Source organism: Prunus avium, chromosome 3 (assembly GCF_965620075.1).
Source record: "Prunus avium chromosome 3, drPruAviu1.hap1.1, whole genome shotgun sequence".
NCBI classification, from domain to species: Eukaryota; Viridiplantae; Streptophyta; class Magnoliopsida; order Rosales; family Rosaceae; genus Prunus; species Prunus avium.
Genome location: NC_142286.1, coordinates 34,312,430 through 34,328,650, shown reverse-complemented (window position 1 = coordinate 34,328,650; position 16,221 = coordinate 34,312,430). Strand labels below are relative to the sequence as shown.

The following is a 16,221-nucleotide window of genomic DNA, read 5'->3' as shown; positions in this document are numbered from 1 at the left end:
GTTGGTGCACTTGCGAGTATCACAAGTTGAGGATGCAGCTTAATCCATTTTGGTGGAGCTAAATCTACGCAACACTGATCTCCCTTGGGGCCTAGCCTCGCGTGAATGCTTCTTTGCAAGCCCAAGCGAGCATAGACATCAAATCGTGGGCCCAACCTTTCGTGTAAGTTGGTCATTGGACCTAATCTTGCATGGAGGCTCGATCTGCTTTGACTGGAGCCCGCGGATGCTTGTGACATGTCAACATACGTTTTTGCCCTCTTCCTCGGCTACTGGTTCCTGCTTGACCGGCCTGCGACATTTCGAGTTGCTTGTTGGTGCATCCGTTTGTCCTTCTCTCTTCACCATAGAATCTCGGGCCAAGGTTTTGGACCAAGTTGATCTACCTGAGGAGATGTCTAACCAAATTATTTTAGTTGTCCACTCTTTGAGCCAGTTGGTCAACCATAAGACTGACGTCTGCTTGATTGCTTGGATCTATAGGGGAGAATTGTGTGAGCCCCAACAATACGCGGGTTAGGGTTTCATTGAAGGTATATGTGGTTGCATACATCAATGGAGGAGGCAATGGGGGAATGGACGTAGGTGTTCCACGACGAAGCCAAAGTTGGAGACGGCACACTCGAGGGTGTTGGCCAAAGGCCCTCCGATGCCTAAGTAAGTTCGATTAGACCTTGAAAAATATACGACAATAGCTAAAGTTGTCGGAGTTTTCTCTTACGAGGAAAGTCGAGTGGCCAGAGGCATGTGTGTATTTGAAGAGGTTGCGGCAAAGAGAAAAAGGAGAGGGAAAATTTTGGTAGCGATTAACTAAGGTTTTTTGAGTTACCTTAAATGTCTTGTGTAGCCACATATTAATAACTCTCCTTGTATGCTAGGGTGTTGGGAATATAATTTTTTATTTATTAGGATTATTCTTTCCAAAAAAAAATGATATGAATTAATCCAATAGATTTGGTGGAAATTGATTTATTAATTTAAGGAGATATTCCTCTATTAAATCAAAGATAATTTTCCTAATTAAATAGGATTTAATTAAGAATATTTCTTTTCCAATCATCTTTTAATTGGCCGGCGAAATATGTGTTCCCACAAATAGTCCGACCAATTAAATCCTTATGTCCGATGCTGATTTTTTTTAAACTGAAGTGTTGCATTCAATAAACGGCAAAAAAACCACTACAAAGCTACATATCAAGAGGCCCCAGCCACAAAGGGAAACAACATGGTGCCTAAGGTTAAAAACCAACCAAATTTAACAGGGGCCAAAAGCAAAACACTGCTAGTGCCAAAGATAAAACAGCTAAAGTAGTTACATGGGTAAGGACATAGGCAGAGCTTAACACACGTCCATTCCTTCCAACTTGAAATATGGTGCTAAATACTTGGAGGGTAGGGAAGACCATCTTTATTCAGAACATGGGTAAGAAAAGATGGGGGTCTAATGACCCACACTTTCGTGCACATCCTTTCCTTTGCTAGCGTTGCCAAAAGATTAGCCGCTTCTGTCACATCCCGGATCGCTCTTCCGTAGCACGATATTGTCCACTTTGGGCCCCCATGCTCTAATGGTTTTGTTTCTGGGAACTCATGAGCAACTTCCCAATGGGTCACCCATCCTGGGATTGCTATAGCCAAAACTCGCTTAACTTCGGAGTTCCCATGGAATCCGAAGTCAGTGAGCTCCCAAAAGGCTTCGTCTAGATGGAGGTGGGCATGTACATATAAGGCACCTTATCCACTCTCTGTTGATTGATGTGAGATGTTATAGCTTCCTTCGCTGAACAAGGAATCCAAGAGCAACGATAATTAAAAAAGTTGGAAAGTTGCTCCTTGAACTTGCTCAGGATGGGATACAATGTCCAAGCCCCTCTGGCAATATTACCATTTAAGCATTGAGTCACAGACCTTGAATCCGATTCTAGATGTCTTTTCCCCTTCTCTTGAGCAAACACGCTTCCCCAAAGAAGTGCCTAAGCCTCGACTCCCAAAAGAGAACTTGTGGTGATTTGAACTATCTTTGCTGCGATGAACTTGTATTGGGTGTCTGTAATTATAATTCCAAGTCTAGCCTTGCTATTTCTAAGGTTCGATGCATACACATTGACTTTGATGGTAATTCCAGATGGGGGTGACCAAACAGAGGGAGTAGTTTGATGGTTGTCCAAACTCAGAATGTTGTTGTGGGTATGAGTAGTTTGGATAGCAAGGAAATTTGTTACACAACTTGAGGTAGCATAAATTGTCGCTTATGGGGATGGTTTTTGGTGCTCAAATACAGCATTACACCAAGTTTTCCATATGTTCCATTAGGTGAAAGCAATTTGTGTTGTGACCCATCTTAACTCATCCTTGTTTTTTTGCATAGATCTAAATTTGGATAGTCCGTCAACAATTTTCATAGGAGTTGAGCAATCCACAAAATATTTAACACAAGAGTTCAATATAATTGTTCCAACCATGTTACTGCCCTAACCAGGTTCAGCAGGGCATTTGTTCAGTCAAGTAAATGTAAGACTAAGGGCAATGTGGGACTTGGCCAATGTTTCGGGGTGTGTTTACAAAATTCCAATTTAAACAAATAGAAAACCAGAACCATGATTTACATAATGGTTTTCAAGCAGGTTAGATTGAAGACTAATTATTATTATGAATTAACCTAAATTAAAGTTCATGTTTATTTCAAGTAAATGTATGGGGTGTTTCCAGGATTCAATGGCATTGAGTATCCATTGATCAGGATGGCCACATAGGTCAATGTAGCGTCCGAGCCATTACATCAGGAGGAACCAATAATCCTCTAGAATTGGTAATGGACGCATTTTTACAATTTGGTTTTCAATTTTACTAGATAAAATTTAAAACTTGATTATGTGGGAGTGGAGCTCAGTGGAAGGAGAAGTCGTTTTGTAAGAATGAGCTCACGGCAAGAACCCCCAAAAGAGGTCATGTCCACTACCCAAAACACGTCCAGTGTTTCACCTCATCATCGCAAACCACAACCCAACAACTCAAAATTTGGCAACAATTTGAGGAACATCAAAATTTGAAGAAAATTAATTAAATTTGAGCCTCAGTGTGTGTAACAATCAGATCATTCACCCTAAGGCCTCACTGAAATCCGCTAAGATATTTAAAAATTATCATCATAAGCTCCATATAGTGCCACTGCCATATAAACCCTAATAAACAAGAACAATTTTACAGCATAAAAAAACCAATAAATTTGAGAACTTTTATGGGTTTTGCCAGAAAGTCAAAAATATGATATGAGCGACTTTGGAAAAAAGCACTTTTCAAAACTACAGATTGGAAGATAAGAGAAAACAGATAAAGAGTGCTCAGACAGCCAAGGGTTTGTAATCAAACTTTTGGGAGAAGAACCCAGATCATAAACTCTAGTCCACAAATAGCCTCATCACCGCACACTTCTGATTTAACAGAAAACACAAATGAGCTGCAAAAACACTTGAATTTTATTGAAAAACCCTAGATTTGGGATCTAAGAGAACTTCTGCGAGAAAAGGTTAGTGTTTGGGAGGCGTAGAGAAAATGGGATGAGAAGCGTGTGAGAGTTGGGTGGTATATATAGGCACCTGTTAGGGTGGGAATGGGAAAGTTTGAGATATATGGAAATTAGGGAGCAAAATGGGTTTCGGCATTTTGGGTTTTTTGTTGGGTTTGGGCCACAAATAAATGGGCCCAAGAGAAGAGCCTCATTGGAGGTGAATGTTTTGGATCTGACTCCTTGTTAAATCGAAAGAGTTAATGGGTAAAATGAATCCCATTTTTCGTTAACCAGAAACCTAAAAGCCCATTGTCAGTTCTAGTGTGTTCCTTGAATTATATTCTTGATTTTTCCCAATCAAACAAAAATGTGACATGTACTTTTTATCTGGGCAATGGTAGCATGGGTGGCGTACATTGTGGGTTAGGTCAATTGGTCAAGATAATGTGCCCGTCATCTTGTATAGTGTAGAATATCGCTACATTGTTAATGGATTGAAGAGTTCATATTAATATGTACCAAAAGCTAATCTATATATGTATGCCTCCAAAAAACAAAATTAAATGAAATCGTATTATATATATAGTCAAACAACATCAATACCTCAACTAATTTGAAAATCTTTTGGATCCATATTTTTATTGGACCGTATATACATGTTGATCAAAGTTTAAGGCAAACATGACTCTTTACGGAAATGACCAAAGTAGCCAAACCATGACTCTTAGTATATATAAAGCAAACATGACTCATTGGAGAAGGTGAAAGTTGAAAAGAATATTGATTAATTAAATAAAGCAATATAAAACAATGGATTATTTTAAATGACGTGATATGTATACATCAGCTAACACATAATATGGTGATTAAATGTGGTCAATTTAGTACGTTAAAATAACATAACATTTTTAGAATTTAATTATATAGTTTGAAAATTCACGTTGTTAAAATGGTGATTAGTCATATTCATGACTAAAATCAATGTACAATATAATGATTTAGAATTACATAAAACAAACATGATGTTGACTGAGAAAGAAAGTAACACTCCGATCGATGGACCTCATTTATTCATAACTTCATACAAATCCAATCAACCCATATTCTTTAAATATTATAAAATAAAATAAAAACATACATAAAGATTGCCATACCAAAAACCAAAAAAAAAAAACTAATAAGAAAAGACTGAGAAATTATTAAACCAAAGATTATTCCTAGCTATTCACAACTGCACATTGCTTCCTAATCTCACCAGCTGATCCAGTCTTAACATTAACCCGACCCATTTTCTCCATGGACTTGGCAAATTCGTCATAGAAATTCTGAAGTGGACCTTTGAGGAGCTGGTTGATATAATTAAGGGTGGTTGAGCTTGTGGTTAAAGCAGCATCAGATTGAAAGAGGCCTCGTCTTTTGAGCAAAAGTGTGTAGTAGCTGAGGTCAAAAGTCCTGTGGCTTCCAGGGTCCATTTCAACTATTGTGGTATTATCACTTGAACTTTTGCACTTGTTTGCCTTGAGATTCGCTGCGTATTGCTTGTCCAAAGCTGGGTCCTGGTCACCCACTCCGGTGAAATTGTAAAGGCGGTTTGAAAATGATGAGCAATGAGAGATACCAATTGTGTGGGCCCCTGCATTCACGATTTTGCAACAACATAAGTTTCGTAAGAGAATATTACTCAGTAGCCATTAATATTATATCTAATTGACTCTACATGTTTATATATATGAGTTTACTCAATTAGTAGTTCAAATTAACAGTCTGTCAAAGTTGAAACAACATAGGTCTCTTAAGAGAACGTTACCTAGTAGGCCGTCATATTAGCAATTTATCTCTATATATTTATATATACGAGGGCACTTACATAACATGTAGGTTATTTGGAAAGGCAACATTTCCTGGTCAACGTTTAGATTTACCTGAGAGCAAGACCAAGTCCTTCAAATCAAGACCCAGATTACCAAAACGTGTTTGGAGAGTGGTGAAGTTGCTAGTTGGGGCTGGGATGTTGGCTAAGGCTTCTGCACTCCTTGAGATCACCCCATCTCTTCTACCTGTTGGAACCTTCCAAAATGGACCTCCCTAACCAAACCAAGGAAAAATATTTAAAGAAAAAAAAACACATAATAAGTTCACTGAGTTTTAATAAAATTTACTTTTAAAAATTGGATGATTGGTTGGAGATCTTACTGTTGCTACAATAGAGTCTCTTGCTGCCAGAGCAATAACATCCGCACAAGAAACTACTCCAGGGCATTCAGCTTCAAGTAGGGTCTTGATTCTGTCAATGAAGTTAAAGCCTCTGAGTGTTAGATTTGGAGGGGCAACTTTTTCAGCTTGGTTACTTGAAGTTGAGTTCAGAAGAACAGAGGCATCACAACCCTGTCAAGCAAAAACATTAAAAAAAATTAATTAGTTTCAAAAAATTTAATTCTGACACTGACAAAGTAGACTGCAGAATCTTGGGCAAGGGAAGAAGATGATGAACACAAACCCTGACAAAGCAGTCATGGAAGTGCATTCTTATGAGGGCTGCTGCAACTGAAGGTGCATTGTGTATGTGCTCATCTACAAAATCCTCCACAATCTTCTCTGCTTTTGGGCAGTTCTTGGCATAAAAACCCAACTGCAACTGTGCTTCACTGAGGCCTAAAATCGCCAAAAAGCACGAAGCTAATAAAATCCCGGAAAAACGAACCGATCCCATTTTCGTTTGCAGACAAGCTTCAGCTGTAAACTTGAATGCAGTTGCAGTTCCAAATTTAGGACTGGAAATTTATAGACCCCAGCTTCAACTTGAGCTGTGAAAGATATGAAAATTGCAGGGTGACGAAAATAATCCAGCTAGCCAACTAACACGAGCTTGGAGGCAAAGCTTTTATCATATTTTAATAAAAATTATTACTTAATATGAGCAGTTAGGCTTGTCCCTCATAAGATAATTAACAAGCAAAGTAAATTCAAAATTAGCAAATGCTTTTTCACTTTGATGATGGATTATGTCTGAAGCTAGCGTCTGACTGACAACACACATCTTTTATGGTCTCATTGCCACCATAATTTATGTCTTTTTTCATAATTAATTGGAGATTATATAAATTTATGTTCCTTAATTAAGGTGACTTGGTTATAACTTGGTAACAGTTTTAAGTTTAACAGTCAACAGTGGCGGCTTTATATATATGTGTGTATGTGTGCGCCCGCATATTTATGTAATGTGGGTTTGGTGGATGTTGATCTGAAGTTTGCATAATAAAGCAGAAAACTCAACTGCTCCAGTACTGGAAATTTTAATTTTTATAATTTCTGCTCACCTATCCAATTTTCTTATCAATAATTGGCTATATGCTGTCACCTGCGTGGCTGCTCTTAATTTTTTTAAAATTAAAAAAAAAAAACAGAATATTATGCAATGAAAGACAAAATGGGAAAAAAACAAAATTAATCGAGACGACCTGTCTTATCTCCTGTTGTGTGTTTTGGTTCAGAGTTTTGTAGGCATAAACGAAATAAAATGATGAACATAGGAGGTGAATGATTCTGTTAATATGATGTATTTCAGGTCATAATTAATTGAAGGAAAATACTTTTCTCGATACTATATAAGTATGAGTTTCTATATTTCTGACAATTACGATGTGATATGTGTGCATAAGTTTTTCTTTTTATATTTTTCAAGAATTATTTTTGCATGTGTGTGATTAGTAGGAAGAAATATCTCTTTAAAAGAGGCAAGCATTATCCTTAATTAAATATTTGGGAGCGTCCAAGATTTTGAAGAACCAGACCAAGTTGACTTTCTCCTTTGTGTTGGGCCAATGGGGTTTTTTTTTTGACATCTTTTTCCTACTGATCTTTCGGTAACATGGCCTAAAGCCAAAACCCTAATAATTTTGGCTTCATCCCAGCAAAATCATTATGCTATGCTATGAGCCTATGAAGTTTGAGACTAAGTGTAACATCATCAAGTACTTATATAGCTCTTTATCTCATATAATTCAAAAACATATTAAGAGAATCCACTTTAAGTTTCCATTAGAGTGAATAATTAAAATTAAAGTTAAAGAAAATGCTTAAAGTGATTATACATCAGATGATAAATATCTTTTGTTAGCCTTAATCTAATTTTTAATCAAACTTTTAAGCATGCAGAGAGTTGGCTATAAGTACTTTCGAAGGAAAAAGATTGCTTTTATTGATTCTTTGCTCTCTCTTTCTGCCATGCACTTATATAATTCAGGGCATCCAGTCATGAACTGCGTACTTTTTTTTATTGCTTCAAACGACATAAATATCATTGATAAAAATGGAAAGACTCGATTACAATAGTCACACAAGCAATCAATCACTTGAACCTATACTCAGATCCAAACAAGCATCCAATACAAATTTTCAGGAAGTACAAAAGATAGTCACGATTATGATACACCCCATGTCAATAGGGTACAAAAAATAATCACGGCTATGAACTGCATATTTAATAGAGCCAAAATACAGCAAAAGTTCCATTATCCTTTTTTATCTTTTTGAATTTTACCAATGTGGAAATATTTTTATTGTGATATTTTGCCAATATCTAACTGGTGGACCATGTCGGCTTAGATTATAAAATCAACACAATCAGAATTCAGATCACGTTAAAGAAAGTTGGCGAACAATTGTCTCTGGCCCTTTATTAGCATTCAAGCAAGCTGTACACAAACAAATATTTCTGTCTCAAACGAATATTTAAGCTTTATTAATTTGCAATTAATAATCTTTTTTATAAAATTAAAATGCCCCACAATACTTTATTTGCCCGGAAAATAATTGAGAAGTTGCATGATATATATGGTGAAGGCTCCACCACCATAACACTGCAAAATCACATGACCTGGTTACCAGTCAACTTATATTACACTTGGAAATTGAAAAGATCACCAGCTGAAACAAAAATATACAGAAAATATATAAACTTGCTTGCTTGCATTTGCCCTCAATTGACAAAAGCACATTGCTTCCTTATTTCACCTGAGTTGCCTGTGAGGACCCCAATGTTTCCCATATTTACCATTGAGGCACCAAAGTCTTTTAGGAAGGTGGCTCCATGAGAGGTGGCTTGCTGTATCACATAGGCTCTTGTCTCAGGGTCATCAAGAAGAGCTGAATCAGATTGGAAAAGTCCTCTTCTTTTGTTGACAAGAGTGTAGTAATCTTCATCAAATAATTTGAAGCTTCCAGGGTCCATTTCAACCAGGGTTTTTATGTCCCCTGGCTTACACTTTGTCTTCAGCTGAGCTATGTAGTTTTTGTCCAATTTCGGGTCTGTGTCCCCTTTACCGGTGAAATTGTACAAGCGATTCGAAAAGGGTCCGCAGTGAGATGTTCCGATGGTGTGTCCTCCTGAGACAAGAAAAAAAAAAAGAGCTTATAAGTTAGAGTCTCATGAAAAAAACAACCAGACAAACAAAAAATTCTTTATCGAACTTAAGATTCGTCACCTGATAGAACCACTAGGTCTTTAACACTTAGACCCTTTGAAGCAAATGTTGCTTTCAGCTGTGTTATGTTTGCAAAAGGAGCTGGTAACCCTCTTAAGGCCTCTGAGTTTACTGACACTCTTCCATCTCTACGTCCTGTCGGGACCTCCCAAAATGATCCATGAAGCTGAAATAAAAATATCAATTCAGTAAAGCTACCCGATTATTTAACAACATATGCAATAAAATTATAGAATTATGTGGATACAAGATTAGTTTCTTTTTACCATTCTTACTGCGTCACGAGCTACCAACGCCAAGATATCAGCACAAGAAACAACACCAGGACACTTCTTTTCTACTGCAGATTTTACAGCATCTATGACATGGAACCCTCTTAAGCTTTGGTTGGGGAATGCATCTTTCTCAGCGCTATTGCTCGCTGTGGAATTCAACAGCACAGAGCCATCACATCCCTGCAAATCAAAATTTAATGGAGTTAGCTAGGAACAAAATTCAGTCCTTTGCAAATTGTTCTGCAACTTTTTTAGTGGAGGAAATTATGTGCATGCATGGACTAGTAATGCATACAAGTACATATTGCCTAATCAACATTTGATGGATTACATAGGAGGCAAGTAATTAATGCAACCAAACAACATACCCTAACAAAACAATCATGAAAATGCATCCTTAACAAAGGAGCAGCAAGCGTTGGTGCCCGAGATATGTATTGCTGAGTAGTTTTTGCCACAATAGCCTCTATGTTTGGGCATGTTTTGTGGTAAAACCCAACGTTCAACTTCTGCCCATTGCTGAAGTCTGAGGCCAAAATAACAAGCAGGAGTTGAAGCAACAAAACTGAGATAAGCTTTTGAGTAGCCATTGTCTTTAGATAGACGTATCGCCGATACGAATTACCAGTGTGTCATGGGTTTTATAGTTATGTTTAAGCCTTTGAATTTGTCAGAACATACTGTCCTTAAGAGTTGTTTATAGACTTTATATTATCTTAAACGTTAAGGCCGCCTAACAAACGATTTGACAACTTCCTCTCCAAAAAATAAATAATGAAAACCCAAGTTGACAACTCACAGAAAAAAAAACACAATAATAATACTCATAATAACAAGAAAAAAAACATAAGACAAACTTAAGTTATAAGTTCAAGAAGAAAAGAAAAAAGGATAAAGCTTCAGACGGAACCCATTTTTCTGCAAATTAAAGGCAACAGAAAATTGGAGTTAAGAAATACCAAATAAATTGTAATTTATCTAACGGTAAGGCCTCGGAGTAGGTGTGAGGTTTTATCACAAAAGACCTCGACATTATTAGGAGTGGAGCCACTTATTATAAGTTGTAATTTATTTAGTCAAGTTTTCGATGTGGGACTTTATATTTTTCAACACTATGCTTAGACCAGTAAGGGAAATATGAAATTAATGTCATAGTAGCAGGAGTGAGGAAATGATTGAAAGAAATAATTAAGAATTCTATGTTGAAAACTGGCATATGATTGATTGCAGAATATTAACAAAATAAAAAAAAATTATAATATAACAGTTTGGGAGATGTTGACCTTATCAATAGCATGCTAATTCATGCAGAGAATTTGGCCTATTACAGATAAGAACAGAATTTTATAACACTACAATTTTCATTTTACATTGTTTCTCAAGAAGTCAATGAAATTTCATGGCAATCATCAATCAGGTAACACAGTTATGTATTAAACATTGATTACATCTGTATTAACTATTACTTGGCAAATTATTAAAATTGAGAACGTAAACTATATGTACGTAGAGCATACTATACGTATGAGAACTGACAACGATGCTTCCTAATAAAGTATAAAATGCCATTCTACAAAGAGATTGGATCTAAAAAATTTCCAATAGGGTTTGTCATGATTTAACTAAATTGCTGACATAATTAGCATGCACAATATGTTAAGATGATGGCTTTGCAGATTAAGTGTGAAAATAAAGTCAAAGACCCAAGAGTGTTTGGTAGGATATAAGATAATGAAATACGTAGTCGGTAATGAGCTAGTAATATTCTCAAGGTTATGCCTGAGTGTGCTATAATTTGAAAATGTTTAGTTCGAGGTATGGACTCAGTCTCGCACATTTGGTAACAGGCTGACAGGGAAGACTGTGATTCAAAAACACATGCTCATACAAAATTGAATTTTAGGTCTCATTAAAGAAACCAATATAAATAAAGTGCCTTATTAAGTTATTATATGGTTGGTCTGCTCCAGCCAAGTTTCAGAATCGATGCATTATAAACTGGGTAATATTTGACTATGTTCTATAAGCTCAGCAGCCTACGACTCTACGACTCTTGACGTACATTGTTTGCCCATTTTCTGATAGTTTAAGCTTTTTAAGTTATCGACTGTCCGATACAGACAAGTTTTACTCAGTTGAATATGTGTGTACAAAATGACTAAAGACAACATGGATATATTCCTTTTAGAATTCCTGACCAAAAAACATTTTTCCATTTTAACCTAGAAGTAGCATCCTGTCAAAAAATGCACTAAGATCCCTTTTCATATTGGATAGTGAAACACAATTCCAAAAAAATAACAAAATGCCACTCACTCGCTCGCACAACTCCTAGAGATTATGATAACATATTATGCATGTCAACGTTCTGCTTCAACTGCTCCCAAAAATCATGTGGTCGCTAATTTTTGAAATAATTTGGAGAGGGGACTTAATTTAAAACAGTGAAATAATCTTGTTTAATTAGCTCTACCACTAATTAAATAAGGTGTGTGTGTCCTTCATGAATTATATGCTCATGATCAAAGTTGAGAATGCTTTTCGCATGAATTCAGATACAAATACAAATAGAATGATGTAAAACTCATGTTTTTGACATGACTCTAAGATCAAAGTTATTTTGAACTTAAAAACCCTTCTTCACCAGCATAAAATTAAAAACCCATCTGCCATCCAGTGTTCTTATTTGTATTTGGTTTTTTTTAGTCTCACAGAGCAACAGAAACTATAGGCCAGTTATATGAGTGACAAGATGAGGGTCATTATTGATACATGGGGACATGAATTTACCGTAGAAGTGGGTCTCAAAGAACCTGTCCTTGAAATCAAAAGGAAGATTGCACAACTCTTGGGCATCCCCATGGCTTCACAGACCCTTGCAGTGTGGGGATGGGAATTAGTAGATGGACTAGACATGGAAGACTATCCAATTGTCACTGAAGGTACAAAAATTAACCTCACAATCAAATGCATGGAACCTCCTTTTCACCGTTCTAGTACGATTCCGATTATCATAAAATTTTCAGCAATACAGCATCACATAGAGGTGAACAGAACAGAAACAGTGAGTAGCCTTAAAGATACAATCCACATTCTTTACGGTACACCCATCAAAAGAATGTCACTCTTCTTTTGTGGAATTGAGTTAGAAGAAGATTTTCGCAACTTAGGCGAGTACGGCATACGTGAATTTTCTGAAATCCTTGTGTTCCTCAAGACCGTGAATCGTCCAACGGATGATCCTCGCTCAAGGAGATTGAGTCTTGTGGTACAAACTTCCTCAAGCTTGCTTAATGCATCCAGAATTCCTTTGAAAATGAAGGACTCAAGCACAGTCAATGAGATGAGGCAACTGCTTTTAAGCAGGAAACTTCTTCCAATTGATGATTATTTGTTCATACACAAGCAGAGGACCATGCGTGACAATTGTAGCCTCAGGTGGCATGGTGTGGAAGATGGAGATCCCATATATGTGTTTAAAGGGAGCGTGTATCGCAGTGGATATTGATATGCAAGAAGAGTAGTGCTATAGCAGAAAATGAAATTTAAACTAATCAAATTATATTGAAAATCTATTAGAGAAGCACAACCGAGCATTCGATTCCGTTAGGGATTTTAATTATTTATCATGTTGTATTAACCATCTATAAGATCATTAAGTACAAGAAAATATAAACTTAATTTCCTATGAGTTTAACCCCTTTCTTACTCTTTCCACTAAATCTTGTTTCTGTGTCCATGGCAAAAGCAGAGCTACACATTTCCTCGGCTCCTTCATGATCCATGTCAAGGGGGCAATACACGCCATTTCATTCCATCTTGGACTCCGTCATCATTCATCTGATGGTTAAGATCAGATGACAAGGGAGCTTCTGTGGGGCTTCAATTTCCCGCTTCATATCATCAAACGTCATAGTTAAACAATTCTACACACATCTGTGATCCTAGGGAGCTTCTGCTGGGCTTCAATTTCCCACCTTGGAATCAACTGCATTTACATTAGATCTTTCGGATGTCACAAACTTTGATTTCAAAGTGTAGCCACACCCTGCAGTTTCATCAAACAGTGATACTTTGAGGGTGCAATGACACCTGCCTGTGTGCATAGTTCTACTACTGCTGGAGCACGCCCATAAAAGCCCTTCCCTTCGTTCAAAAGCACTTGAGGATCCTGAGGCCGGCGCCGCCATACAATCTTTGGAGGCACAAGATCATCTACAATTGCCTTTCTCCAAAAGTGCGTTCCTTGCCAACTCTCATACTTAAAAATGCCACAAAGCCTAGCCTTATGCCCAGATGGCCCTACATGAACTTCTGAACAATGTTTACACACTTTTGCTGGATAAACCATCAACAACTTCTCCACGCCATTTCTGAGAACTTCCCATGCCTTCAAAGTTCCACTGGCAATCATAACCAGTTCATCGGGTGACAAAGACTCAGCTCCATCAACACTACAACAATCACTTTCCGGGCTCCAATTTGAATACTGATTTCCATCATTTGCCCCTGCTTGCCAGCATAGCTCAACAACTGCAGGAACACGTTCAAAGTCAAACCTCTGATGGTGCTTAATAACATCCTGGAACATGTGCTTCAGGTGAAATGCCTCTACTGGAGCAAGCACATCATTTAAACCACCAGTTATCCATTCGTGAACCCGATTCTTGCTACGATGTTTGAAACCACAACAAGTCTGAATTACGTGGCCTTTCTCGCCTATATATACTTCTGGACAGAACCTGCAAAAGTAGGATATGGATGAAAAACCCTGGCTTTTCTTTTGAGTCACAAAAACTGTCCATCAGAGCAGGAGGGAGAATGGAGATCAATTAGATTAACTCTAATTTGGAAAACATAGCCAGTGCAGCTCTCAAAAATAGTACTTAGGGAGCTCAGGAACATGTAGATATATAGTGGTCTAATTTTTCTGAGACAAGAAATACAGAACATAAACTCTGAAGCTTCCATGAATAAATTTGCAGAGGACAGATCCAAGAAAATTTGCATTTAAAAAGGGCTTGAGTATGTATTCCACTATTAACAGCTATAAAGCAACTCAATCATCCTAGATTTCAAGGAAGTTTCCCCATAACACAAGCCTATAATTGAAAAAGAAACACGCAGATCAAAGTCGATATTGTTTCATGAAACATCTGTAACCTATGTAATAGAAAAGTAAGGATTTCAATGCTAAATAATTCAAAGCTTAGAAGTTCATATGGATCCCCCCACCGCACCCCCCAAAAAAGAACATTAAAAATAAAAAGTAAAACTTGGCAGATGAGGGATTTACTTGCAGGCCATAACTGGTAACACTTTGAGGAGGGTAGAGACACCTTGCATAAGGAGCCTCCGGGAATTAAGGACCTCCTGGGCCACTGGAATCATGCCCGGTACTGGATAATCTTTAGCCCGTTCTTGGATTCTCTTCTGAATCATAGGCTTTAGCTTCCTTAAGTCCATCTTGTTTGAGCTAAAATACCTTGAAAAGGTGTACATAATTTTGCCATTGAAACTGGAACTCTCACACAATTTCTTCCTCAGTGCCATAATTTCCCTTTGTGCCAAAACCATATAAAATCACATCTGCTCCACAAAGGGTAGACGAAAAGCCAATGAGTCAAATGCAGAAAACATCAGTGTTTTTAAAGGCATGCCTTCTCGCGCGTCGGCGAGCGCGTCGGAGCGAGGCGGCAGGAAATCGCCCGAGGCGGTCAGCTGTTTCGCGAGTTGCACGTTTAGCGCGGGGAAGGCGTAAGGAGCGTTGCAAGGCGTGGCCAGGCGAGCCAGATCTGGACACTTCTGAACCGGAAGAAATTTTTGCGAGTCTGCTAATTGGCTGCGACTCTGCGAGGAAGACGACTCACGTGTTTATTTTTTAGGTTTATTGTTATGAAACGACGTCGTTTCGATTGCGTTTTAAAAAAAATTCTAACTGAAACGACGGCGTTTTACTTGGAGTGTTTTGAAAAAATAAACGCAAGTTTCTGTTTTTTTTTCCTTACCTTAATTGTAACTAGCCCCTTACGCATGTGGCAATTGGTTTTATTTTTTATTTTTTATTTTATTTTTAGAATTAAAAAAAGATAACATGGGTAGTTATGTTCTATTATCTGATTTTGTTTTTATTAATTTTTTTTTTATATGAACAAAATGTGAATTTATCATATTATCTTAATTTAATTAATAATTTCAATTCTTAATGTTTGAATTAACCAAGGGCATTTTCTGGTATTTTGAATATTTCACCATTCTCTGCATTTTGTTATATATATATCTATATATATAAAGCAAAAGGCAGAGAATGGTGAAACATTCAAAATACCAGAAAATGCCCTTGGTTAATGCAAACATTAAGAATTGAAATTATTAATTAAGTGAGGATAATATGGTAAATTTACACTTTTTCATATTAAAAAAATTTAAAATTAAAAGAAAAATTAGATAATGGATCCTCTTTTTATGGAACGCAACTACACATTATCTTTTTTAATTCTAAAATAAATTTAATTTTTTCTTTTAAAAAACCTCTCGCAGGCGCGGATGCGCATGCAGAGAGGCTAGTATAGATAAACTTAAGGCAAGAAGAATTAATATCTTTCTTGCCTTCCTAGTTTGGGATTGCTGTCACTGTTAAAAAAAGTTACTTCTGCTGTGCTTTGAAAATAATTAGCTGTAAAGTAAAGTAGCTCCATGTTTGGTAAACAATATTTTTAAAGTGCTGTTAGTACAAAAAGCAGTGTAAAAAACGTTTGGTAAATTTTAATATAAAATTGTTGTAATTGTGAATAATGACTAAAATAAACATGATGTTAAAAGTGTTATGTACTAATCATGTGGTGGTAGTTGTAGTGATGGAGTGGAGGTGGTGGTGGTGATGAAGGTGGAGTTAGTGGTGGTGGGGATGGCAGTTGTGGAGGTGGTGGTGGTGGTGGTGGAGGTGGTGGATGAG

The 16,221-nt window shown here is 37.0% G+C and overlaps 4 protein-coding genes and 4 non-coding genes across 8 annotated transcripts; 1 reads left to right on the top strand and 7 right to left on the bottom strand.

The window, feature by feature from the left end:
• Window positions 1–2,688: 2,688 nt before the first annotated feature.
• On the bottom strand, window positions 2,689–2,811 carry LOC148296001 (small nucleolar RNA snoR80). Its single transcript, XR_015834920.1, has one exon. It is a non-coding gene; the product is annotated as a small nucleolar RNA snoR80 (small nucleolar RNA).
• A 70-nt stretch (window positions 2,812–2,881) lies between these two features.
• Window positions 2,882–2,996, bottom strand: LOC148296000 (small nucleolar RNA Z152/R70/R12). Its single transcript, XR_015834934.1, has one exon. It is a non-coding gene; the product is annotated as a small nucleolar RNA Z152/R70/R12 (small nucleolar RNA).
• Window positions 2,997–3,068: 72 nt separating this feature from the next.
• On the bottom strand, window positions 3,069–3,156 carry LOC148295999 (small nucleolar RNA R11/Z151). Its single transcript, XR_015834938.1, has one exon. It is a non-coding gene; the product is annotated as a small nucleolar RNA R11/Z151 (small nucleolar RNA).
• Window positions 3,157–3,333: 177 nt separating this feature from the next.
• Window positions 3,334–3,431, bottom strand: LOC148295998 (small nucleolar RNA Z157/R69/R10). Its single transcript, XR_015834928.1, has one exon. It is a non-coding gene; the product is annotated as a small nucleolar RNA Z157/R69/R10 (small nucleolar RNA).
• Window positions 3,432–4,557: 1,126 nt separating this feature from the next.
• On the bottom strand, window positions 4,558–6,468 carry LOC110754467 (peroxidase 3-like). The gene is made up of 4 exons (XM_021955534.2): window positions 6,006–6,468; window positions 5,702–5,893; window positions 5,431–5,593; window positions 4,558–5,141 (listed from the first exon to the last, which is right to left on the bottom strand). The coding sequence occupies exons 1-4, from the start codon at window positions 6,216–6,218 to the stop codon at window positions 4,726–4,728; spliced, it is 984 nt and encodes a 327-aa protein (XP_021811226.1). The 5' UTR covers window positions 6,219–6,468; the 3' UTR covers window positions 4,558–4,725.
• Window positions 6,469–8,279: 1,811 nt separating this feature from the next.
• Window positions 8,280–9,871, bottom strand: LOC110748678 (peroxidase 27-like). Its single transcript, XM_021948631.2, has 4 exons — window positions 9,635–9,871; window positions 9,258–9,446; window positions 8,992–9,157; window positions 8,280–8,893 (listed from the first exon to the last, which is right to left on the bottom strand). The coding sequence occupies exons 1-4, from the start codon at window positions 9,854–9,856 to the stop codon at window positions 8,487–8,489; spliced, it is 984 nt and encodes a 327-aa protein (XP_021804323.1). The 5' UTR covers window positions 9,857–9,871; the 3' UTR covers window positions 8,280–8,486.
• A 2,120-nt stretch (window positions 9,872–11,991) lies between these two features.
• LOC110754479 (ubiquitin-like domain-containing protein) lies at window positions 11,992–12,774 on the top strand. Its single transcript, XM_021955550.2, has one exon. The coding sequence runs from the start codon at window positions 12,007–12,009 to the stop codon at window positions 12,772–12,774; it is 768 nt and encodes a 255-aa protein (XP_021811242.1). The 5' UTR covers window positions 11,992–12,006.
• A 31-nt stretch (window positions 12,775–12,805) lies between these two features.
• On the bottom strand, window positions 12,806–15,128 carry APO4 (APO RNA-binding protein (DUF794)). Its single transcript, XM_088251274.1, has 2 exons — window positions 14,563–15,128; window positions 12,806–14,008 (listed from the first exon to the last, which is right to left on the bottom strand). The coding sequence occupies exons 1-2, from the start codon at window positions 14,841–14,843 to the stop codon at window positions 13,297–13,299; spliced, it is 993 nt and encodes a 330-aa protein (XP_088107400.1). The 5' UTR covers window positions 14,844–15,128; the 3' UTR covers window positions 12,806–13,296.
• Window positions 15,129–16,221: the final 1,093 nt, after the last annotated feature.

Bases quoted from the DNA above. Each gene is read 5' to 3' on its own strand.
- APO4 (XM_088251274.1), bottom strand. From the start codon at position 14,843: ATGGTTTTGGCACAAAGGGAAATTATGGCACTGAGGAAGAAATTGTGT. The intron at 14,009-14,562 runs GTAAATCCCTCA...CTACTTTTGCAG, and splicing joins TTACCAGTTATGGCCTGCAA to GTTCTGTCCAGAAGTATATA.
- LOC110748678 (XM_021948631.2), bottom strand. From the start codon at position 9,856: ATGGCTACTCAAAAGCTTATCTCAGTTTTGTTGCTTCAACTCCTGCTT. The intron at 9,447-9,634 runs GTATGTTGTTTG...TTTGATTTGCAG, and splicing joins TTCATGATTGTTTTGTTAGG to GGATGTGATGGCTCTGTGCT. The intron at 8,894-8,991 runs GTGACGAATCTT...TTCTTGTCTCAG, and splicing joins AGACCTAGTGGTTCTATCAG to GAGGACACACCATCGGAACA.
- LOC110754479 (XM_021955550.2), top strand. From the start codon at position 12,007: ATGAGTGACAAGATGAGGGTCATTATTGATACATGGGGACATGAATTT.
- LOC110754467 (XM_021955534.2), bottom strand. From the start codon at position 6,218: ATGGGATCGGTTCGTTTTTCCGGGATTTTATTAGCTTCGTGCTTTTTG. The intron at 5,594-5,701 runs GTAAGATCTCCA...TGGTTTGGTTAG, and splicing joins GAGACTCTATTGTAGCAACA to GGAGGTCCATTTTGGAAGGT. The intron at 5,142-5,430 runs GTAAATCTAAAC...TCGTGAATGCAG, and splicing joins GGACTTGGTCTTGCTCTCAG to GGGCCCACACAATTGGTATC.